The 25,960-nt window shown below is 46.0% G+C and overlaps 1 protein-coding gene across 16 annotated transcripts in view; it reads left to right on the plus strand.

Annotated features, from left to right (window-relative positions):
- The window catches only part of ERG (ETS transcription factor ERG), a 267,584-nt gene extending 254,687 nt beyond the window's left edge, over nt 1-12,897 (plus strand). For all 16 annotated transcript variants that reach the window (XM_045501369.1, XM_045501368.1, XM_045501367.1 and 13 more), the window contains 4 exons: nt 1,483-1,551; nt 2,049-2,105; nt 3,034-3,081; nt 11,028-12,897. In XM_045501369.1, the coding sequence (XP_045357325.1) occupies nt 1,483-1,551; nt 2,049-2,105; nt 3,034-3,081; nt 11,028-11,548 (695 nt within the window). In that variant the 3' untranslated portion in view covers nt 11,549-12,897. The remainder of the gene's footprint in view (nt 1-1,482; nt 1,552-2,048; nt 2,106-3,033; nt 3,082-11,027) is intronic.
- The last annotated feature ends 13,063 nt before the right edge of the window (nt 12,898-25,960 follow it).

The following is a 25,960-nucleotide window of genomic DNA, read 5'->3' on the forward strand; positions in this document are numbered from 1 at the left end:
TGTGGCTTTCAGTTGGCCCAGAATGACACATGGCACGGAACTGAGCCCCCATCAATCCAAGAAGGCATAGTTTTGCAGTGGTTCTAGAATAAGATTTCATGTAGAAATCACTTCGTGTGTGCACTTAGTAAGGATACGCATGGTGATGTTCTGGAGTATGTTTTAAGTTTATGTGTTTATTTTGAGAGACAGAGCGCATGAGCAAGGGAGGGGCAGAAAGAGAGGGAGACACAGAATCTGAAGCAGGCTCTGCACTGTCAGCACAGAGCCCGATGCAGGGCTCGAACTCATGAACCTGTGAGTTCACGACCTGAGCCGAAGTCAAACGCTTGACCGACTGAGCCACCCAGGTGCACCCGTTCCGGAATATGTTTTTGAAAGGACCTCGAAATGACTTAGAGTCTTCATAATCGTTAACATAATTTGCACCGAGGATGGGAAGGATAGTTACTAACTTTGTATGTGCAAAGTGCACTGAAGATTTACGAGACAGATGACAATACATTATGAACTCAAAGAAACCGTTGCATTCACTTAAGCTCTTACCGTCATTGTTAACATGTTGTGGGAACAATATTATTCCGGTCTTGTGATTGATCTCATGCAGTTCTTTTAGAGAACTTCTAAATTCATTTAGAGAAAGCGCTGTAGTAGATATTTACATGGAGAAATAACTGGACAGTTAAGACTGATTTAATAGGACTGGGTGAGGGGGTCCTGGGTGGCTCAGCTGGTTGGGCGTCCGAATTCAGCTCCGGTCATGATCTCTCAGTTTGTGAGTTCGAGCCCTGCATGGGGCCCTGTGCTGACAGCTCGGAGTCTAGAGCCTGCTTCCGAGTCTGTGTCTCCCTCTCTCTCTGCCCCTCCCCCACTCATGCTCTGTCTTTCTCTCTCTCTCAAAAAATAAACATTAACATTTAAAGACATATATATAACTGGGTGAGATTATAAAAAGAAATGAGGGGTGACTGAGAGAGGCAGATGGCAAGTAAGAGGATGAGAAGGCCATGCTCGTTTCCAAGGAAGAAGTGTCATTTGGGGGATTTAGGGGCCGACCTCGAGCATGGATTGGTAGACTTATCAGATTTGTCAGCTCTCTTCTGAGGGGGTCATGAAGGTAACAAAGGGATGAACTTAGGTCAGTTCCAGGTGGAAGCAGACCAAAGTAGATTGTAAGAAACTCTTTATGTGGTCTTGACCTGTGGTCATAGGAAGTTTCCTTAGAAGGCTCAGGGAGCCCTGTAAGAATCTCTCAAGGAGAGTTTCCAGATCAATGGGTGAAAACATTAGATCGATAAAATGAACAAAACGATAATTTCTGAGTAAAACGCAAATCTAATGGGATACAGGTTGGGTATTTCTTTGGATTGCTGGATTTTCATCCACGGTATTTATTCTAACGGACGCAAAACAAAAAGCATACAAAATATGTATTATAAAATTACATTATTGGTCTTTCAGTCATTTTATTTGTCTTTGCAGATTTACCTTATGACCCACCCAGGAGATCAGCCTGGACCAGTCACGGCCACCCCACCCCCCAGTCGAAAGGTACAGTGTTGGCTCCCGTTGCTTGAATCTGCTTCTCACCAGGAGATGACCATTGGTGACATTTGGTGACCATTGGTAGCGTGCTGATTTCTGCAGGGTATCTACGCTTTATCAGCATAAAATGTTTGTTCCTTTGGCAGCAAAGAGCAACTTGATCTTTAGATGCAATGATTTTTTTTTTCTAAGTTTATTTATTCATTTTTGAGAGAGAGAGCGTGCGCGCACACGCAGGGGAGGAGCAGAGAGAGAGGGAGACACAGATTCCGAAGCAGGCTCCAGGCTCTGAGCCCGAGGCGGGGCTCGAACTCACGAGCCACAACATCATGACCTGAGCACGTCATGTCTTAGAGTAAGAGTCTTAGTCTTACTCTTAGTCTAAGAGTAAGACTATTATGTTAATAGCTAAGCTAATCGATGGAATGATAATACAGCATCAAAGATGAGTGGCCAGATAGAAGTTATATAACTAACTGTCTCTTTTATTTTGGGATTTTCAGCTGCTCAACCATCTCCTTCCGCAGTGCCCAAAACTGAAGACCAGCGTCCTCAGTTAGGTATGTTTCAGGGAACGTCTTGACGGCCATCGAAAAAGAAGTAGGCTTAGCAGCCTGTTTCTAAAATGTGTCACTTCTAAATGAAGTTAATGTGACTTTGTCTTCTTTAAATTTTTTTTTAACGTTTATTTATTTTTGAGACAGAGAGAGACAGAGCATGAACGGGGGGAGGGGCAGAGAGAGAGGGAGACACAGGATCCGAAACAGGCTCCAGGCTCTGAGCGGTCAGCACAGAGCCCGACGCGGGGCTCGCACTCACGGACCGCGAGATCGTGACCTGAGCTGAAGTCGGACACTCAACCGACTGAGCCACCCAGGCGCCCCAAGATTTTGTCTTGTTTATCATGGCTCCATGCATAAAATATGGACCAAATTATCAGTCTACTCAGTAGGGATAACTCGAGATTTTGCTAAGACATTTCCAAACCTATGCAGTAAATATGGAAAGAATATTCTGCTTGCACACACGTCCCTTCTCTGTGACAGACGAGTCCTTTTAATTTTACCCCCAGGCTGCATGCCGCAAGCCCGCACTCATGCCAGGCCCCATGCGGAACACCGTTGATATTGGTGATATCCAACGGAACACCGTTGATATTGCCAGTGTGCTGAACAACGTGGCCGGCGTGGCCCCGGACCCAGTGGGGACATAGCACATCTTTGCCCAGTTTATGTCCTGGGATGGAGAGAGCCAGGTGTTGGGAACCCCAACCCAGAGCTGAGCTTAAGAGGTCTTTGGCAAGAAACTTCTCTCGGATTCCACGTGACATCTTATTCAGTACAGGAAGTGGTGCTGGGCAACTTTGGTGTGGGGGATTCAATGACTCTGAAACCTGGAAACACAAGTCGGGGGTATCATACCTGCAGTGACATCACACCAAGCCGCGACAAGGTCTCTGGGATTTGACTTCTTTTCTTTTTGTTGTAGATCCTTATCAGATTCTCGGACCAACAAGTAGCCGCCTTGCAAATCCAGGTGAGAGACCGCTGGTGGTTTTGCCCCTAACAAAGTTACCTTTTTGGCAGTGGCTATTTTGAAAGATTAACTTGTATTGGCGAGAAATCCTTCCAGCTTCACAAGGTGGAGTTTAGATCTCGTTGGATTATTTGCAAGAGTGGAAAAAAACTAAACGGGTCATGGAATCCATTAAGATCTCAGCTGCCGCAAAGGGCAGGATCACCGAATCTAAACTGTATCAGTTGCCTAGGGCTGCCGTAACAAACACCACAAACCGGGGGCTTAGATAACAGATATCTACCATCTCACAATCTGGAGGCCAGAAGTCCAAAATCGACGTGTCACGTGACAGGCAGCGTTTGTTCCTTCCGAGGGCCAGGAAGGACGGATCTGTTCCAGACCTCTCTCCTTGGCTTGTAGACGGCTGTCTTATCCCTGGGTCTCTTCACCTGTGTTCTCTCTGTGTGTGTCTCTGTGTCCAGATTTCCCTTTATAAGGACACCAGTCATACTGGATTAGACCTACCCTAACGTCACTTTCACTCAAACAGCTCTGTAAAGCCCCTTTTTCCCAAAAAAAAAAAAAAAAAAAGTCACATTTTGAGATACTGGGGGTTAAGATTCCAACGTGTGAATTTTGGGGAGAGGGGACACTGTTCCTCCCATGACACAGGGAGGTCAAGCCCTATCCTAAAAAGGAGAACCTTAACTCCAACCCGAAGCTTCAAATGTAGGATCATCTTCGATGAACGGTCTGTTTTTGAAGTTAGAGTCTAGAAGAGGGTGCAGATTCTTAATTGGCTCACTTGTGACCCGTACCTCGCCAAAGATCGTCACCTGTCATCACATTTCAGTGCCAACCAAACTGTTGTATTTGTTTGTATTCAGATCAGAACCAGCTGTGCTGGCATCCACTTCCGAAATCCACAGCATATGCTGAGGGTTTTCAACAGCACATTCAAATGCCAAGATGACACAGGCATATTGCAAGTACAAGCTGGAATGTATATTTCCTAAACACGGAGGCCAAAATAGGGTTGGAAACGGAAAAGTTCAGATTCAAGCAGCATTCGTCCCCACAAGGGAATCTGTATTTTGAGAACACGAAATATCATTATCAAGTATCTGCAGCTTTGACATTAAATTTTAGGTAATGTTCACTAGTTCAGAAAAATCCCTCTGAGGCATTTGAGCCGTTAGAAGGGACTGTTTTAGGGGCGCCCGGGTGGCTCAGTCGGTTGAGCTCCGGCTTCGGCTCGGGTCCTGATCTCTCGGTTTGTGAGTTCGAGCCCCACGTTGAATTTGCTGCCTCAGATCCTTTGTCCCCCCCCTCCCCCCCCGCCCCGTCCCCGCCCCTGCCTCTGCCCCACTCACGCTCTCTCAAAAATGAATACATATTTTTAAAAATAGTTTTAAAAAAAAGGGACTGTTTATTACTCAACCCTGGGGACTAGACCAGGCGCTCAGTAATTATTTGTTGAAGAAACAAATGCGAGGAGTAAGGAGATCCCGTCCTTGACCTTCGAGGTCCTCACATTCTGGTGGAGAAATGAACACGGGTGATTACAACACTGCCACACAGGTGCTTTGCTCTCGAGGGAGCGTCCAACTGGTGGCCAAGGCTCCCGGGTGTCTGGTCCCCCCCAATCCCGGGCTCAGCTGTCCATTTCGAACTGCCTCGTAACGGTTCATATAAAAAGGATTACTATGTTGGGAGATTACTGTTATCAGCCATGCCTCAGGAAGACTGATCTGGCATCAGTGTTCAGGATAGATTAGAAAGAGGAAAGGAACAGACGCGGGAGCACTCTGGGGACTTTAATACAATCATGTGAAACAACAATCAAAGAGCTCCCACCCTGTGGAAATGCCCGGGCAAGGGCTTAAGTCTGCCATGCCACTGCATGACACAGCCCTGGGAGGTCATTATCTTCATCCTACAGAGGAGGAGTCAGAGGTCCAGAGAAATTAGGTGACTTTCCCTGGGTCACACAGCCAATAAAACGGGAAGTCGCATTTGAACCCTGATTCTCCGTCTCCAGAGTCTGGTTTTATTGTCTTGCCCTGCACCGCTCCTGAGTGAGCCTGAGGGAGGAGGGAGGCCTTGGAGAATGGGGGCCAAGAGAATAGAAAGGAAGGATTTCTCTTGAGTTCTACAACCGTGTGGGTGCTGCGAAAATGGCTCTGTCCACAGTAGGTCAGCAGGTCCAGCACTGGGAGCAAAGGACAGCCCTTTGTCCACTAAGACCATCCTTACTTGGCCTGGGGAAGATGGTGACCTCCAACCAGGGGCTTGAAGATAAAGACTTGTTTTACTTAGTTGATAATGATTAGGCTTCTTTCCATCTCTCCTCGGGCTGCACGCGCGTCAGTCGTATTCACGTGGCTTCCCCCACCCCCAAAACCAGAATGTCTCTGGTCTTTCTGGGGATGAGACTCCCTCTTCCTGTTTGACTCTATTTTCCCATTCTCTGATAAGTAAGCCCTTCATCACTTCAAATTGCTGCCTTCGCTCTTTGTACAATGCAAACTTTTTAAATCATTTTAAGTGGGAAGGTGACATCGTGGTGTGTAAACGCAGGAGAGAATAACGCATCTCAAGGTCTCCGTTCCAGATATTCATGTGACGTGCACTTGGGGCCATATGTCTCCTGCTGAGAGGTGTCCCATCCCTGAACGAGTACGTCATGGATCACACGTAAACCACACAGCCCCTTGATGTCCCATTAGAATGGCTGAACATGTATGCGGCTTCTCTAATGAACTGAGGCTGCCTTTCCATGAAGGCACCTTCTTGGGTTGTGTTCAGTGGCCCCCCCTGGTGCTAACTGGACACTCTTTAATGGGGGGCATGAATTGTATCCAGTTTTGTGCAAAGCCAGAGACCAGTTTTAGGGATGTTTTGCCATTGGTTAGGAGGTGGGAGTGTCCAGACTTCCACTTTGAACCTCCCAAGCCCCAGGCCAAGGGAAAGGACGACCTGGGGAGGACTCGAGGGAGTGGAGGTCAGGCCTGAAAGCAATGGTTCGTGCTGGGATTCGGGCGTCCGAGCTTAGAGACTGGGTTCCAACCTTTGCTGACATTGGGCAAGATGAATCACTCTATCTCTCTGGGGTCTAATGTCCTCATCTCAAGAGTGGGCTTCCTCACAATTCTTGGGGGGATTAAATAAATACTAGTGTTCAGGATGGTATTGGCAAAGAGTAGGCTTTCGGTGGCCGTCAGCCAGCCCGAGAACACCATTCGCAGTTTTTCACGGCCAACACGGGGTGCACGGGGAGGGGCACTTGGCTTCGTTCTGTCCTCTTGTAGCTCTGGGCAAGGTATGTGCCTCTCTTTAAACTCTGGTTTTCGGAGCACCTGGGTGGCTCAGTTGGTTAAGCGTCCGACTTCGGCTCAGGTCATGATCTCGCGGTTCGTGGGTTTGAGCCCCGCGTCGGGCTCTGCGCTGACAGCTCGGAGCCTGGAGCCTGCTTCGGATTCTGTGTCTCCCTCTCTCTCTGCCCCACCCCGCTCGCACTCTGTCTCTCTCTTTCTTAAAAATAAATGAACATTAAAAAAAACCGGGGCGCCTGGGTGGCTCAGTCAGTTAAGCGTCCGACTTCGGCTCAAGTCATGATCTCGCGGTCTGTGGGTTCGAGCCCCGCGTCGGGCTCTGTGCTGACAGCTCGGAGCCTGGAGCCTGCTTCGGATTCTGTGTCTCCCTCTTTCTCTGACCCTCCCCTGTTCATGCTCTCTCTCTCTCTGTCTCAAAAATAAATAAATGTTAAAAGAAAAAAAAAAAAACCCTCTGGTTTTCAGCTCAAACAAATCATGGTAAGACCCTTCATGTGTTGAGTTTATCCTCACAGTGTCCTGGCAAGATGCCGTTACCATCACCCCCATTTTATAGATGAGGGCACTGAGGCACAGAACGCTAGGTGAGCTGCCCAAGGCCCCGTGCGTGCCAGCGCCAGGATCCAGCGGAGGTAGGGATGATTCCAGACTGGTGCTTCCAGACACCGTACTGCCCTGCACTCTACCAAGTCCTGTCTGAGCCACGCTGAGCCCCGAGCAAAGCCTCCGCCCTGGGATGTGCCAGCTGCCTGGGGCTCGGCATGGTGGAGGGGCCAGGCTGTGCCCACGGGTTTCTCTGCCGCGTGCCCGGCGACGGCAGAAAATGGCCTCCACTGGCTGCCACCGTGGTGCTTTGGGGGACCCTCTCTGCTTCATTTCCTGCTCTGTCCCTCCGTCAGGTGGTGGCCGCTGAGCCCCGCTCTTCGGTGGAGGGGGGGACACCCCTCCTTCTGGACCCACAGCTGCTGAGTCACTCCCAGCTCTGCTTTTCTCTGTGCTTTATAAACCTTTTAGGTGCTTTGCCCTTTTCTGCTTAGTTGTACTTCTTTGCTACTGTTATTCCTCTTCTCTTTCCGCTGCACGAAGAGACCACCTTCCTTCTAAAAATAAAAGCATTGCCTTTCATTCTCTTCCAGGCGCACCCCTCCCCCCCTTTATCCCATTGGGTTCTCCTGTGGGCGGGGCACAACCGACGTCATTGTTTCTGCCACCAATCCTGGCTTTGTGAATTACCCCACCCAATCCTGGGTAAAAGTAGCTACTTCTTACTGATGTTGGAAAGCCGCTACCAAGATAGGGTGAGAAACCAGACTGGAAAGGTTTTCCCAAAGGAGGGCGATGGAGGAAGGGGGGAGGTGGCCAGGCTGCCGGATGCCGGATCCTGAGTGTAAGGACCTCTCCTTTCACTTGTCGGCTTGGCCGGTGAACGGCCCAAGCCCCTCTTAGGCTTCCCACCACTTAGATATCCTTGTCTGACCTCCCCCGTTCTGTGTTCTCAAATGCACCTTTATCGCACCGTACATGTCTTGTCTTCATAATTTGCTTTTGAAATTTGTGGCCACAAGGAACGCAGTTCATCTACCATTGGCTGAGTCCTCAGCAGCCACCGTGCATCCTTGACAATTCTTGCGCAAGAAAACCTGCTCCATACTGCGGATACAAGGGATTTTGTTACGAGTATTAAATGTAACAGTTAATGCTCTGGGCACGCCGTTGCATTTTATAACATTTACTTAAACAGCAATTGGTTTTGCATTTTCCCTTTTGTTCTCAGGTTTGGAAGGTGATGAATTTTGTGTAAAGATCTCTTACGCCCATAGATCCTTGAAATGCTCAAGAGGCTGTGTCTTAAAGGTTAACGGGCAAAAGAGTCTAGTAAGAAATCGCGCATCTTTGGATTTCCAGCTGCGCATTTAGATCTCGGCCTTTCTAGTGCTTCAGAAGCAGGAGGGGTATGAAACCACCCTTGCCCACTGGCTGTCTCGGTGCAGGTTTCTAAAGGAAGTGGGCAAGGGACAGATGCCTAGGAGCAATGCCAAGGTTTGAATAAATACCGGCTATTATACTGGCTCTCTGGGAAGGTCTGTGTGTTTATGTGCAATCTATGGAATTGCTTTCTCTGTGGGAGGACGTTCACAGTGAATATTTATTTTCAGACAACTCTACGTGTTTACGTGGAAGCATATGTTGGGCTGTTAAATAAAAAAATTTTGTTTTTCCCTATTCCCAGGTCATGTGTGGAATTTTTGTCAAGTAGTAATCCTTTGGTTACAATATGTATACTAAAACCATATGGTTTTCTCATACCATTCTTCGTATTTTTTCAAATGCATATTAATGAGATGTTCGGGGCAACCAAAACTTGATTGAGAACAGTTTGAATATGTGGTTCCGAAAAAGCACAGGCTTCCATTGAGTTGAATGACAAGCTGTTAATATATTTCAAATGTGTTGTAGAGTGAAAATGAGAATTTTCCAGAACACATTCACAAAAGGCTGACCTTTCTCACGATGCTGTTGCATGGATGAATTCACAAATATACCCATCTCCGTGTAGCCAGTGTGGAAACAAGGATTGAAGAGTTGGGCAATGTATGTAGGACCCCGTTAGCTAGGGAGAAGGCTTTGGGGGGGGGAGATTCTAATTGATTTTTACACGACATCAATTCCCTGAACAGTTGCCAGTCATTTTATCACATCTCTTGGTAATTTGCTGATCGTGCAATGAAAAGTATTCTTTTGGGGGGCGCCCGGGGGGCTCCGTCAGTTAGGCGTCTGACTTCTGCTCAGGTCACGATCTCGCAGTTCATGAGTTTGAGCCCCGCGTCGGGCCTTGTGCCGACAGCTCAGAGCCTGCTTGGGAGCCTGCGTCTCCCTCTCTCTCTGCCCCTCCCCCACTCATGCTCTCTCTGTGTCTCTCTCTCAAAAATAAATAAACGTTTAAAAAAGTCATCTTTTTGGGGCGCCTGGGTGGCGCAGTCGGTTAAGCGTCCGACTTCAGCCAGGTCACGATCTCGCGGTCCGGGAGTTCGAGCCCCGCGTCGGGCTCTGGGCTGATGGCTCAGAGCCTGGAGCCTGTTTCCGATTCTGTGTCTCCCTCTCTCTCTGCCCCTCCCCCGTTCATGCTCTGTCTCTCTCTGTCCCAAAAATAAATAAACGGAAAATAAATAAATAAAAAAATAAATAAATAAAATAAAAAAGTCATCTTTTTGGTACAAGCCTGAGGCAGTGTTCGAGCTGGAGTTTGGGAGGAAAGCCAGGCCTCTTAGTTACTTTCAAAGCTTCGAAAATCTGTTCGGCACATCTTAGTTCCTCCTGGTGCTCAATACTGCTGTCGATATTTACATGCTGCTGCCCTGGAGGAAGCCATAAGTCATCTTAAAATAGTGTAACGTGGCGGCTGGAACGATATGCCTGGATTTTTCTCGAAACTTAATAAGAGCTGAAAGGCACACCCACGTGTCTCTCCAGTGGGATCAAACACAATTCTGACTCTGTGCCCCCAGCGAACCGAGATCTCGCTGATGAAGGTGGAGTCTCGTTTGGTTCCCCAGAAGGGCTTGCAGTCACTCAGTGCTGCAGATTTTCTTCTGGAAACTTCTGAACACAACTGGCATCGCAATGCGAGGGCAACCCGTGGATTTCTGTTACGATGCAGTTGCCTAAATACCGGAACTAGGTGATCCGGTTTGAAAAAGAGCCAACTTTTTCTAAACTTCCTCATTTTGAGTGGGTTAATTCTGTTCTAGGAAAAGTTTTGACAGAATTGCTTTCTGGGTGCCAGCAAAATGTTATGTTGGAAATAACGGTGTTTACTTCCATTCTCTATTTTTTCCATAAACTTTTAGAAGTTCATTTCCTAAATATGACTTTTATTATTTTACTTGACCTAGCCAATATAAATGGTGTTAAGTCATTATTGCCATCAACATAATGGCACTTTTTGCCTCGCAAAATAGGAAAAATAAACCCTTTCAGCCCTGAAACACAGAGTTGGCTTGGCTGTGCTTCTAAGGAAGTCAGACATGGACGGGACCAACCTAAACTTTGCCCCATAGAAATTCTTTGCGTTGCATTACTTGGATCTGTGGATGAGCCCGATATCACCAAAGATCCTCACCGAAGACCCTGTTCCCAAGACACAGAACTTGGGATGCCCATACTTGTGCAGGTGCTCAGTTCATTGTGTGTCTCTGGGAGAGAGGCAGTGATGAAGCAGACAGGGCAGGGGTAAGGCTGCGGGGGCTGGTGGCCTTAGCCGGAACCTTGCTCTGGTCTGGTCCTGCAAGGAGCTCACGAGTATGAGCAGCATCACAGAGCTGGCCCCTCCTTGAGGCAGTGAGACGGGCCTGTGGTGCACGGTGTCAGCCCCTCTGGCTGTGGGTTGCCCTGTGGGGTCGGGGGGTGGGTGGGAGGTGAAGCAACTCCTGTTCAGCCAAGGGCAATATTCTGGAGAAGAGGGAGGAAGGCAGCCACCATCCCCAGCAGCCGAGGGACGGGCGCACAGGCAGGTTAAGGCGTCTGCATGGAACACCACTAAGCACCCGCTTCCGTCTCTGAGGAAACACTGCCTTTAGCTCATAACCTGTTCTCACTGGTGTTCTGTTTCCTTCCCCCCCCCCCCCTCAGGGAGTGGGCAGATTCAGCTGTGGCAGTTCCTCCTGGAGCTCCTGTCGGACAGCTCGAACTCCAACTGCATCACCTGGGAAGGCACCAACGGGGAGTTCAAGATGACGGACCCCGATGAGGTGGCCCGGCGCTGGGGAGAACGGAAAAGCAAACCCAATATGAACTACGACAAACTCAGCCGCGCCCTCCGCTACTACTATGACAAAAATATCATGACCAAAGTCCACGGGAAGCGCTACGCCTACAAGTTTGACTTCCACGGGATCGCCCAGGCCCTCCAGCCCCACCCTCCAGAATCATCTCTGTACAAGTACCCCTCAGACCTCCCTTACATGGGCTCCTATCACGCCCACCCACAGAAGATGAACTTTGTGGCCCCCCACCCTCCCGCCCTACCCGTGACCTCGTCCAGTTTCTTCGCCGCCCCAAACCCCTACTGGAATTCGCCAACCGGGGGTATATACCCCAACACTAGGCTTCCGGGCAGCCACATGCCTTCTCATCTGGGCACTTACTACTAACGACCTGAGGGAGGCCTTTCCCAACAGCATACAATCACCAAGAAATTGCCACCAACTCTATCGGAGAACGTGAATCAAAGTGCCTCAAGAGGAATGTAAAAGCTTGACTGGCGCTGGGGAAGGAAGCCAGGGACGAGATCCAAAGACTCTTAACGGGAGGGATTTACTAAAGTATTACTCCAGGAATAAAGAGGATGCGAGAAATGTAACGTTATCTGGACACCTCGGGTGTGGACCCACCTTGTAAAAGACATTGTAAGTAGAAGCATGAAGAAGCCACGAGGACAACGTGCCAAAGAAAGTGTTCTTAAGAAACCTATAAACTTCAGAGGGGAGTTTGGGGTCCCGCTAGTGCAAACGGGGATTCAAGTACCTCCCCTGACATACCATTTACATGTCATTTTAAGGAAAACTACCTGTATTTAAAGATAGAAACATATCAAAAAAGGAAAGAGAGAGACCGTGGCCCGTCGACAGATACCGAGATGGAACTCAGTAGAACGTGCTGTTTGGGTGAAATCAGATGCGTTCCGTTCGGGGGAGAGCCGCAGCTCCTGGACGGTATCAGGGGAACTGAGCCCGGCGGTGGGGCCGGGGCCGTCTGCGGACAGCGAGCGTGTGGTTGTAGACAGAGGGCTGGAGGAGGTGCAAGAGAAGGGAGCGGAGGAGGAGGAGGCCAGAGGGCTGGGAGAGACGCTTGTCAAGCAGTGGAGACTGGACTTGGGACAGTGCAGAGGCCGGAGACTGAGTCGGGAGACTTGCGGGTTCATTGGTCGGTGCCCTACCAAACCCAGTGTTAAGAGGAAGAATATGGCGTCCAGGACGAGGGGAAAGTAGTAGAATTCAGGAACAAGAATACGCATCTCTCTTTTTTGTTTGTTTGTTTGTCTGTCAAAAGAAAAATTTAACTGGAATTGTCTGATATTTAAAAGAAACATTTGGGACCTCATCGTTATGCGGGGGGGGGGGGCTCTGTTCCCCACAGGGTCAGGTAAGAGGTGGGTAGCCTTCTTCGATGCTGCCATCGGAAACCATCTAGGCATTTGGGTTCGGCAGAGGCTCCGGGTTTCCTTTCGAGTCGCAAACGCTGTGCGTTTGTCAGAATGAAGTATACAAGCCAATGTTTTTTCCCCCCTTTTTATATAATAATTATATAACTTATGCATTTATACACTACGAGTTGATCTCGGCCAGCCAAAGATACACGACAAAAGAGACAATCGATGATAGAATGTGGCCTTGAATTTTAACTCTGTATGCTTAATGTTTACAATATGAAGTTATTAGTTCTTAGAATGCAGAATGTATGTAATAAAACAAGCTTGGCCTAGCATGGCACATCAGATTGACCCGGGAGTCCGCATTTGCACTTTGTTAGCGACTGAAGTTGCCTAACAGAGATGTGTGCTGAACTTCGGGTCTTGTGTTCTGGTTTTATTTTGTCCGGGAATTCGTGCAAGCGAGAGCCAAGCAAATAGGATGTTTGGCACCCAAACGGTGTTGGCCTCTCCAGGCCCTTCCTGCTCACTCTCTCTTCCTCCTCGTCTTTCTGGAGCAGACGACCAAAGGTTTCACGTTGGAACCTCCATGTGTGTGTGCCCAGAATGGAAAGAGGCCTCTCGAGCGGGGGTTGTGACAGAAATTCCAGAGAAACACCTGGTCACAGATCACCCTCAGTCCCTGCCAGGATCATAAAACATTGGTTGAACGGCGAACCGATCTACTGCTCTTAGCGCAAACTGTAACCTTGTTGGTCAATAAAGCATCGTGGACGGCCAGTTTCTCACTTTACAGGAACAAGGGATGGCTTCTAAGTTTACCACTTGGCTTCCCTTTGAGAGGCCCTGGCCGGGTCCACAGTTGCCTTAATCTTCCCACGCTGGGATGATCTGGGCACTGTGGCTTGGGGTTCACCAGCCTTGAGCCTCACATGTCCGCAGACGCTATTCCTACGATCTGAAGTCGTTGGTTGCCCTTGACATCTTCTCTCTTCTGTGTGTGTCACCTGCCCCCAACTTTGGCCAAGGTGAAGGCAGTTCGAGAGGTGGGATACAAAGCAAGGGAGAGGCACCAAAATCGAACAACTTCTTAGCCTGAGTCAGTTTCTGAACTGGCCCATTTCATAGCCGTCTTGGGGCTCGTTTTGCACTTTGTAAGTCTTTCGCTATGATTAAATCAAGTTGCCAAACCTCTGTGCTATGGATATTTTGGCAGTGGTCTTTAAAGTCAGTAGGATCCGATTACCAAAGCTTCAGACGCTCTGCATTACTTGGATTAAAAGAAGTCCAACCATCAATCATTTTGCGGCAGCTTGGGAAAGGCCCATAAAGTGCCTGTATCTCCTGGGGTTGGGGGGGGGGGGAATAAAAACATGAAAGCTGGCAGCTGGGGTGACCCAAACGTTTCTAATGGAAAAAATCCATCATCTCCATTTTGAAATGCAGAGTCAAAGACACCTACATTTTGCATATAAATATGAGTTTGCTCAGATGATCACTCCATTCCACTCCTTCAGAATTATATCCTGAGCAAAATCGTAAAAATAAGACCTGATTAGCATATTCCATTTTAGCAGATGTTTTCAGTTAGGCTCTCCAACACCCACCCAGCCCAGATGATTAGTAAGCTTTACGACAAGCGTGAGCAGCCGAGATGATTTTGGATGACACGATACTCCTGTGTTCTCCCAAATAAATAATTCTTAAATTACGTCTCAAAATAACATTCGCTATCTGCTCCTGTCTTAGTCTAACTCCAAAACACTCTTCAGTTCATATTCGTAATTACACGAAGGACCTTTTCCTTCTCAGCTTCTCCCGTTTCTTCGTTTGCCCTGATGTACGCTCCTGACCCCTGCATGGCATCACTTCTCCCAGCGAGACATTCGTCAAGTTTTGTCTTAAATGGCCTTCTGGGCTTTGTGGAAGCCCCGCCGTAGCCTTTTGGGTACTTGGTAGCATCCCTGCTCTTCCCAAATCTCAGGCAAGACTTCACTTATGCTCCCAGTCTGCTGCCTTTGCCAAGTCTCGAAGACTCCATGGTGAAGCCATCTGTCGGGACTGATGCATTCGGAGGAGGTGTTGTCCCTCCCAAGCACCTGTCTGTGCTGCTGCGGCACCTGCCACCTGGGGATGAGGGCCCAGAGGGGCGTGCCTTGGATGGCGGGCACGGCATAGACTCCTAAAGCCCTGGAACTGGGAGATGATGGCAAGTAGGGAAAACACGGGTGTCCTGCAGGCTCCCAAGTGGACCTCTAACTGTGGATACAGTGTGATTTTATTATTTTTTTAATGTTTTTTTTTGAAAGAGAGAGAGAGTATGACAGAGCACAAGCAGGGTAGAGGCAGAGAGAGAGGGAGACACAGAATCCAAAGCAGGCTCCAAGCTCTGAGCTGTCAGCACAGAGCCCGACGCGGGGCTTGAACTCACGAACCACGAGATCATGATCTGAGCCCAAGTTGGACGCTCAACCCACTGAACCACCCAGGTGCCCCCAGTGTGATTTCTTAAAGCCTGGTTTAATTGCTCTCTAGTCACTCCACCCAAACAGAAGCTCTGGGTGGCTTCATCAGAAGGGATGATGATCTCCCTTGAGGCTGGGGTCCTTTTCCTAGCTCACTGGTTGTTGGCAGAATTTGGTTCCTTGCAGTTGTAGGACTGAGGTCTCATTTCCTTACCAGCTGTCACCTAGGGATCACTCTCAACTCATAGAGGCCACTTAGAGTCCTTGCCACATGGCCCTCTCTGCATCAAGGCAGTTGCTTCTTCGAGGCCAGCAGGAGAATCTCTTTCATGTTGAATCTCTTAGACTTCTTTTAAAGGTTCGCTTGATTAGACGAGGCCCACCTACGTTAAGCACCTTTTTAAAATTAACCCAAACCTAGCTCATTAGAGGCCTTAATTGCATCTGAAACTGTCCTTTTGTCATAGAATATCACCAAATCATGAGAGTGAATCATATTCACAGGTGCTGCTCACACACCAGAAGTGAGCGCTATGTAGGTAGGGCATCTACACTAGAGGACGGGAATCTTGGCGGCCATATTAGAATTATGGCTACATACCATGGATATGTGGCCTGCCTTCTACCTTGTTCTAAGCACTGCTGGTCAATGAAACCTCCCTAAAATGCACACTGCCAAAAAGACCAGCCACAATTCAGTAGCTTTGTATATCTGAAGGCACATGCTCCGTGGCTCCCTCTCTCCCCTGGCAACACGGACCTCTTTTGGCACGTCTGATGCTCTTAATCTGACTAATCTGAAAAGCTTTATGTTGAACCTGGACGGGCTAATGCTAACTGTTCAACGATATCTACATATTCTTTTGATTCTAGCTAAAAAGGAACCCAAGTTATTTCTATATGCAAAGAACGATGCACACTTTTCTAACTTATTTTAAACCAATTTTATAAAGCAAAATAGCTTCATTCATTTTCTCATAAACGTTTTTTTACAAAGTATTATTCTGTTGAGGCAAGCCATAATAATATTTGATTGTGATTTGTGCCAGACATTTTGAATTACAGATTTATGGAGGAAGCATGTTAAGTGTAAGAGCTTTATGGAGACAAGAAACAGAGGCGCTTTTCATGTTCCATAGACACACAGCATTCTTCCTAAAGAAAATACTACAGAATGGTAGCCAGAATTTCATTCTGAGAGAACTTCATAAAAAAATGGTTTTGAGATTTTACAAGGTCATGACTGGCTGAGTGAGCCTAGCCAAAGAGTACTCATTAAAAGATCAACACTTAGGGGCCCCTGGGTGGCTTGGCTGGTTGAGCATCAGACTTAGGCTCAGGTCATGATCTCACGGTTTGTGAGTTCGAGCCCCGCGTCGGGCTCTGTGCTGACAGCTCAGGGCCTGGAGCCTGCTTCGGATTCTGTGTCTCTCTCTGCTCTTCCCCTGCTCATACTCTGTCTGTCTCTCAAAAATAAATAAAGATTAAAAAAAATAATAAAAAAAAAGATCAACACTTATCTGGAAGGAAGATCCCAGGGACAAACTCCATGCCTCAGTAGGATGAGGACATAGAAGGTACGCTGAGGACAAACTCCAGTAGGTTATTTGATAAACGGGTTAGATGAGGACAATGGGTTATATGCTGAACACAGGATCCTAAAGGGCAGGCTGAAGGAACAGGGCTAGTTTAACATGCTTACTGGAACTCAGTGATGTTAGGACCCACGCTGTGTCAAAAACACCTGAGAACAGAAGCACGTGTGAAAAGAACCTTAGGGATTTAGCGATATGCAGAATAACCATTTACTGAGCTAAGGGCAGACGCCATACTGAGCACTTCAAATGCATTATTTTATTACTTCTCCCAATTGCCCTCCTGATAACATATTAATGATTAAAATGCTGACACCAAGATTCAACAATTTACCGTGCCTTCCCGAGATCATCCTTGCTCCTGTGCTGACTCTCAAACCTCTACTCTTAATCTATTTTTCCTCGTCTTGATAGGACATGGCAGGGGGTAGGGGTGGGGGGGGGGGCATGGCATGACTACTTAAATTTACGTTGCATTTTCTAAAATGGATTGTAAAATAGGAGTTATTTATTCCATTTTGAACTGATTCCAGTATCATTTCTGGACATAACACTTGCCGAGGGACACAGGCCAGCTAGAGCAAGCCCAGTGGAGAGAGAGAGACGGGGGCAACGAATGAGCTCAAGGCTATGCCATGAAGGAGTTACTGAAGGCACTATTCAGTGTCTCTCATGGAAGCAAGGTTACTTTTAAGGTCCATCAACACAGGCCCCAGCGTGGTGCATGGCAATATTAAGCTGTCAATAAATGTCTTCAGCTGCGTGCATGCGTGAACATCCAGAAAGGTAATGTGTGGACCAAAGGTGCACTCAGCAGGGATGCCCACTGGGCAAACTCAAGGAAGAACCTTTTTTTTTTTTTAATGTTTATTTATGTTTGAGAGACAGAGTGTGAGCGGGGGAGGGGCAGAGAGAGAGGGAGACACAGCATCCGAAGCAGGCTCTGGGCTCCGAGCTGTCAGCACAGAGCCCGACGTGGGGCTCGAACCCATGAACTGTGAGATCGTGACCTGAGCGAAGTCAGAGGCTCAACCAACTGACCCACCCAGGCGCCCCTCAAGGAAGGACTTTTAAACAGAGAAGCTGCCTCTGGCCCAGGAGTTCCTGGATGTGGGCATGCTCACTGGGGACCACGTGACTCTTCAGGTATTTAGCAGCAAATGGCAAGCAGACTACTTGGTTATTTCGGACTTTTTCACTTCTATGCAGTCCGGGTTCTACAAAATGATTCAACATCATACATACACATACCTAGATCAGGGAAGAGGGTCTGAGATGCATGATGGCCTAGGAGTCTCCTACCATTTAGTCTTAAGGGCATGAGCACACGTGGGGGTTAGGTGTCCCACAGGTACTAGAATCCTCCTGAATTCACTGGTGGTGTGGCCGTGTCTTCAGGCTGACTTGGAGGTTAAAACACATGGTATCTGTCGACAACACAGGACCAGGTGCATGGCCAGAGCCGCCAACTGGTGGGACCACTGAACCATCCCTCCACGTTTCCTCTCTGGGAAGAAAGACCAGCCTCCTACAGCACTTTTTCATAAAGGCATACATGGGGGGAGGGGTGGGTGCAGGGGGGTGTTGCTGGTCGCAACCTGCTCAGCATCAGACATGGCACAGCTAAAAGTGTGTCAGGCTGCCCTCCCGGGACCCTCAACCCAGCTCCAGACAAACCGTTCCTGCCTTCCAGCTGGCATGGCAGGTGGGCAGCCCAGGCTGCTGGCCTCTTAAGACCCTAAGGAAGGGGTGGAGGCGGACGTTAAAATGTATAAGAAAGAATTTGGGGTAGAAGTTATGAAGCTCTTTGGCAAAGTCTCTTGATTAGAAGGTGAGGAAGAACTTGGGGGAAGGTTGGCAGGGGAAGAAACCACCTGGCGTCTTTAAAGGAGGTGACTCCCAGGGAGAAAGATCCTTTTCAGAGGATAGGTCCCGCCTCTTCCTGTGGGAGAGAGCGGAAGGGGCAGGGACGGAGCTAGAGGAACTAGGGGAATGTCCTCCTCCCCGCCACACCTTTCCTGCACCCTGCCGGAAACATGCGTAGTGGAGAAGAATGGTTCCATCTTAATGGTGGAACCAACCTCCTCTCGGTCAACGCGGCAGCTCTCCTTAGAAGAAATGCCTGCTCTCTTTCTGTCTTCTGACCTGACACTGTGTCCCTGTCCGTGCTTCTCCTCATCTGCGTTCATGTGGCACAAAGCGTTTTGAAAGTGGGATTATGCGATGATCGCTGAGTTTTAAACCAATGCTGTCCGGTCCACGCTTACAGTTAAATTGCTCTCTTCCAATTAAGAAAACACCAACGCGTTCTGTGCCATTGGCTCAATTAAAGCTGAGAGCTTGTTAAGATCGTTTTATTCAATTTCACCTGGCTGTGAAGCAGGAGAAAACGGACTTGAATGAGGGTGTGTCTGACTGCCCAGCGTAGGCACTGTGCTGGTCTACCTCTCTAAGGAAGCTGACTTAAAGATACGATCCTAGGATGGACAGCCGTCACAGGACGGCCAGACAAACGCTTACACGCTGGTGGGAAGGCAGGTGGAGGACGAAAAAGCCAGTAGGAGGGGAAGACAGGTGGAGGGAGGCCGAACAGTGAATGCGTGGTGTCCAGCTGTGTGTGTGTGTTGTTGGGTGTAACTCTGGCCGGCAAGAGACTGAGCTACAATTATTACCGGAGGCCTCATGACAAACCCTCAGTGGAGGTGCCCGTGAACGGACCCCGGCCTTCCTATGGAGTGTCACGCAAGTCATGTAAATAAGTTCTACAAAATGAAGCCAAATCGGTCCAGGCTACAGAATATTTAGCTTCGGTTGACGGCTATCTTTTGAGAGGCCAAGGATTCTTGGAAACTACATCTTCTGTTAGTTTTCTTGGGAAGTCGCTCTAAGGGTGCTTTCTCTGTTTACTGCTGGTGAACCTCCCACAATGTCCCCTCTTCTTTGTCAAGTTCTTCACCCCAGTTCCTGCTTTCTTCCAACTGTGGACCAGTCTCTATAGGTGTGGTTTTTGGAAAGGAATGTTGTACTATGATTATCGGAATTCAGTATAAACCCATGAGGAGCAAGAATGTTGGCTTCCATTTTTCGAACATTTCTTTTGTGTCTTCAGTTCGCAGCCCTGTGAGAAGCGCAGAAAAGTGTGACAGAGTTATGGCCCTTGGAGAGATTATAATCTAGAGGGAAATGAAAAGGTACATGAAAGTCTCTGGTGTAAGACAGTATATGATCTACATGTGAATATTACAAAGAAGGAGAGGTCATGCTAAATGCGCTGCTTAAGGAAGGCTTCCTGAAGGGGACGGTATTTCAGGAGGGGGAGATTTTTGAGGGATACACAAGTATCCATTAGTATATTTACACAAGTGCTCACCTTTGTGTGTAATGATGCATGCCTGTTTTTTTTTTTTTTTACAAGTTAAGATATCTGATCTTAACTCCCAGCATCTTATTCTTTCAACCCTAAGTCCAAGATAGATTAGCTTTAATTGTGCTTCCGAAGGTTCTTGAGGAAGGAATTATTGAGAATAATGTGTAAAAGAGATAAGAATAGTGCTAAGACAGGAGCGAGGTTGGGAGGAGTTACCCCAAGAATGGGAGAAGATTATGGTCTACGGGATTCGCCGGCAGTGGGGATCTACACCATCATGAATGTGTAGGCACTGAAGTGATACGAATTCGGAGATATGGCTGTATGATGCCCCTAGGGAGCTGGAGCCCAATCCTGGAGATTCCAGCCCTATTGTGGACCCTGCTTGATACTGAAGCAAGAATCTCTAGGGTTTGGGGCAAGCTTTCACTTCCAGGACGTGGAAATGGAGGAACCCATCGTGATGATGACATTCAACGATTCAAAGTCCTCACCCATTCTGGGTGGAGTCAATTTCATTTTTATTGTATTTTGTTTAAGTTTATTTATTAGAGAGAGAGAGAGCACAAACGGGGGAGGAACAGAGAAAGAGTGCACACGAGTGGGGGAAGGGGCAGAGAGAGGGAGAATCCCAATCCGATGTGGGGCTCGAACTCACAAACCGTGAGATCATGACCTGAACTGAAATCCAGAGTTGGATGCTTAACCAACTGAGCCACCCAGGCGCCCCTCATTTTGATTTTAAAAGAAAATAATGCAGTGTCTTACACCAGGTTCATATTCACGTATCAATATACTTATCTCAGTTATTGGTAACACAAGTGGAAAAAAATCAGGAAGATGTAATATTATTAACAAACCTGCCCTAATGAAGTTAGGGAATTATCCTCAACAACTAAGGAATAGACATTGTTTTCAAACACATACGGATCATTCATAAAAATCTCCATATGTAGGCTTATTAGGCAAGTCTCCACACATTTAAAGGATTAAAGTCATAAAATACCTTCTCCGACCCAAATTATGTTAAAGACCAATTTTTAAAAAGTCAAGTAGAAAAATTATACTCAAGCAATATGCTAGCATTTGTCAAAAAAAAATTATAATGGAAGCTAGAAAGGATGACATCATAAAATGAAAATACATATCAAAAACTTGTGGAATGCAGCTAAAGCAGCATATAGAAAGAAGTTTACAGTCTTCAATGGTTATATTGGAATAGAAAAATGGATAAAAATTAGTAGGCTGGACATCCATTTTTAAAACTTAGTGTAAGAACAGCAGTACAAACAAAAATTAAAAAAAAGAGAGAGAGAAAAGTGGATTTGTAAACATGAGGGCACAGCGTGAAACTCAGACTCAAAATATAATTAACAACAGAAGTTGTTTTGTAAAAGATTAATCAAATTGAAAAATCTCTGGTAAAATTTCTCAAAAAAGAGAGAAGATACAAATTAAATAATAATTAAGAATGACTAAAGGAATAAAACTATGGTTGTTACAGACTTTTAAAAGATGAAAGTGTCCTGCAAACCAATTTATGCCTTTTCATTTGAAAATTAGATTGAATTGACAAATTCTTATAAACAATAAAACAGACCACATACGATTCAAGAAGTAGAAAGCCTGAATAGTCTTACAGCCATTAAAGAAATGGAATTAGTCCTCAAATATCTTCCCACAAAGAAACCTACAAGCCAGATGGCTTCATCGTGAGATCAACCAAATATTCAAGCTGAAAATGGTTCAAAAATTGCCCAAAATATTATAAGGAATATAAAAAGAAGAAACAATCCTCAATATAATCTATAACGGTAACATAACCTTGATAGCAAAATCAACAGACGGTACAAAAAAGCCAATCACACTTGTGAATGTAAGATACAAAAATATTAAGCAGTAGTAGCCAATAGAACTCAGCCATGTATAACAAAGAAACGACATTATAACCAAGTTGGGCTTATCAAAATAATGCAAAGTTGAGTAAATGTTGGAAAATCAATTAATGTAACCCCCACATGAGCACACCACAGGAGCAAAACATCATCACACATAGAAACAGAAAATGTGTTTAATATAATAAAACCTCGATATGTTATTAACTATTAGCAAACGGAGAAGAGAACGTGACTTCTTTAACCTGGTAAAGGGTAGCTATAGAAAACATACCAGCAAATGTGGGACTTAAAGGTTTAAGATTGAAAGTATATTTGATGTCAAGAACAAGAAAAAGGTGCCTAATATTACCATTTCTGTTCAATGTAATTTCGGAGGTCGTCGCTAGAATACGAAGGCAAGACAAAGAAAAATTTAAGAAATAGTTCATTATACACAGAAAATATGGCTGTGTATATAGAAAATCCAAATTAATCCTTAGGTTAATTTTTTGAATTTCTAAGAGTTTTAGCAAAATTACTGAAATAAAAACTCAATTACATTTCTATGGGCTACCGCATACATCTAGAAAATTAAGCTTAAAATGTATTATTTACAACAGCATAAAAATATGCAGTATCTAAGAATAAATCTAACAAACATGAGCAAGATCTCTATGGAAAAATAATAAAACTTCATTGAGAGACATCAAAGAAGACTGAAATAAAGAGATGAATCACATTCATGGATTTGATGATTCGATGTTGTAAAGATGTCTATTATTTGCAAAATCACCTAGACATTCACTGCAACTCCTGTCAAAAACTCCCAACAGTTTTTTTTTTTAACTTTACAAGCTGATCTCTAAAATTTTTACAGAGGACCAGATTAACCAAGACGTCCTTGAAGAAAACACAGCCTGCCTACATTTTATGGGGTTTTTTTGTCCTCCGCCATACTAAATCTTAGAATGCTATAGTAATTAAGAATCAGAGTGTGAGATGGCTCAAAGAGACAAAAAGACCAATGGAATAGAAGTCCATAAACAAATTCAACATATATTAATACCTGATATAATCACAAATGATAGTGAAGATGGGCTTTTATTTTATTTATTTATTTATTTATTTATTTATTTTTTCAACGTTTATTTATTTTGGGGACAGAGAGAGACAGAGCATGAACGGGGGAGAGACAGAGAGAGAGGGAGACACAGAATCAGAAACAGGCTCCAGGCTCTGAGTCATCAGCCCAGAGCCTGACGTGGGGCTCGAACTCACGGACCGCGAGATCGTGACCTGGCTGAAGTCGGACGCTTAACTGACTGTGCCACCCAGGTACCCCAAAAGATGGGCTTTTAAATAAATGGAGCTAGAACAATTGGAAATCATATGTCAGGAAAAAACTACATCGCAGCACTATTGAATACCACACATAAAAGTCAATGACACGTGGCTAAGAACTAAAATTTAAAATTCAAAAGTGTAAAGATTTTCAAAGATGTTACAGAAAAACATGGTCATGACCTTCAAGTGCAAAAGAATTTAATGACAGAAAAACTACAAAGTATAAAAGAAATATTGATAACATTTTCTATATGAAAATGATGAACTTTTTTCATTAAAAGGTACCATTAGGGTACCTCAGTTGAGCGTCTGACTTCGGCTCAGGGCGTGATCTCGCGTTCCATGAGTTCGAGCCCCACGTCGGGCTCTGTGCTGACAGCTCAGAGCCTGGAGCCTGTTTCAGACTCTGTGTCTCCCTTTCACTCTGTCCCTCCCCCACTCATTCTCTCTCTCTCTCTCTCTCTCTCTGTCAAAAATAAATAAACATTAAAAAAATTTTAGAAAGGTGTCATTAAAGACAGCGAGAAGACAACTGCACAATGGGAGAAGATATTTGTGACCCATGTAGCCTACAAAGTACTAGCGTCCAGAATGTACAGCCATTACTAAGTCAATCAGAAAAAAAATGTAGATATGTAAAAGAATTGAATAGCTCACTTCTCAAGAGTGGTGACATGATAGACAATAAATGTATGGACAGTGCTCAAGCTCAGGGTAATCCAGGGTACGTACAGTAAAACCAAAATGGTACACATTTACCCCCACCATATTGGCAAATATTAAAAAGGCCAATCATGGGGCAGCTGGGTGGCTCAGTTAGTTAAGCATCCGACTCTTGGTTTTGGCTCAGGTCATGATCTCGTGGTTCGTGAATTTGAGCCCCACGTCGGACTCTGCGCTGACAGTGCAGAGCCTGCTTGGGATTCCCTCTCTCTCCGCCCCTCCTGTGATCTCTCTTTTTCTCTCCCTTTCTCAAGATAAATAAACTTTAAGAGAATAAGAAAAATAAAAAGTCTAACCCAAAGCAGTAAGGGTGAGGATGTAAAACGAAGAGGGGCGCTACTGGTAGGCATGGGGATTGATAGAGTCTCCTTGGAAAGTAGTTTGGCACTCTTTGGCATTCACTGTAGAACAGATGACGTGTATACCCAGAGTCCTGTTAGGGAAATTCCAAAGGAAATCAAGAACCTCCCACTAGTCCACTAAGATACATGAACCACAATATCACTACAAGCATGCTTGTAATGATCAAAACTGGAGGCAACCCAAGACTCCGTCAACATTAGATTAGATAAGACAATTTTGGTATATCTACATAATGCAAATAATGACTTAAACTCACAAACTTAATACTGAGCCAAAGAAGCAAATAGCAGGAAAGCATATACAATATGGTTTCATTTATTTAGATTTCACAAGCAGGCAAAGACAAACAACATATTGTTTAGAGATGGCGCAACGATGTTCAAAAGATAAGAACAGAAGCAAGAGGCTGATTATTTCAAAGTCAAGATAGTGATTACCTCTCAGCGGAAAGAAAAGAGATGGGGTCAAGGAGGGATGCTAGGGTATTTTAAAGACCTGGCGATGTTTTATTTCCCGTTGTGGTGGTGATTTCTTTATTTGCTATGTGTAGTCATTTTAAACGCTCATCTGTATATATGATGTATCTTGTCTTCCAAAAGCTATGCCAAGAGGAGGGTAAACAGACTAAGTCATGGTTTCACACGCATCAAGAGTGGGCTCCTGTCGGAACAATGTTTAGCAGCCGTGGGAAATGTGGTGCACTCTGATGGTTCTTGCACAGGATGTTCCATTTCCTTTGCGAGACGGCTCAGAGTTCACTTTGGGCACAGTGGGTTTTGGTATTCCCCAGAAGATTCACTTCCTCTGCCCAATGCTCTCTGTTGGTTAGTTATTGTGGAATGTCTATGCGGCATTGCGTCTGTCTCTATGAGGCTCCTGTGATTGTCCTCCCTTCAAGAGGTGGAGCTTAATTCCCCACCCTTCAAGTGTAGGATGGACTAAATAACCTGCTCCGACTAAACGGAATGTGGTAGATGGGACAGCGTGTGTCTCCTGAGATTAGGTGATAAAAGGCATTGTGACTTTCTCCCTGCCTTGTCTCTTGGCTAACTCATTCTGGGGAAAGCTGGCCGCCATGTCATGAGGACCCTCAAGCAGCACTAGGAGGTCCAAGGTGTGAGGAACTGAGAAGTCCTGCCAATAGCCAGCCCTGTAGCCCCAATCAAGCCTGCAGATCCGCGTGTTCTTGGTCAAGATTTTGTCCGAAATCTCATAAGAAACCATGAACCAGAACCACCCAATTAAGCTGCTTCTGAATTCCTGATGCACAGAAACTATAAGGGAATAAATGCTCATTGTTTCGACACACTAAGTTTTAGGGAAATTTATTATGCAGCAATAGATAACTAATACACCTTGCGTTCTCAGGATTGATTTGGACCCAACCTATGTATTGATTTGGACTTTAAGAATGGCTGAAGTGATATAGCCTGGTTTGACCTCAGATCTGCAAAGTGCTTCCTCTGCTTCTGAAATATCTTCGGCTGATTCTTATCTCATTCCACTCTCCGGAGTTGACTCTCCGGTTTTCTGAGACTAAATACTATTGCTTCTTCCCCCAGATGATAAAGGGGTCATTATAAAAGCCTAAGACTTCGAAATTCTGGGTTTTGTAGATTGTAGTTGAAACGGTGTGGGCTTTCAAACCCCACAGGCAAGCACTGGGTCCTACCCTTTGCT

Source organism: Leopardus geoffroyi, chromosome C2 (assembly GCF_018350155.1).
Source record: "Leopardus geoffroyi isolate Oge1 chromosome C2, O.geoffroyi_Oge1_pat1.0, whole genome shotgun sequence".
NCBI classification, from domain to species: Eukaryota; Metazoa; Chordata; class Mammalia; order Carnivora; family Felidae; genus Leopardus; species Leopardus geoffroyi.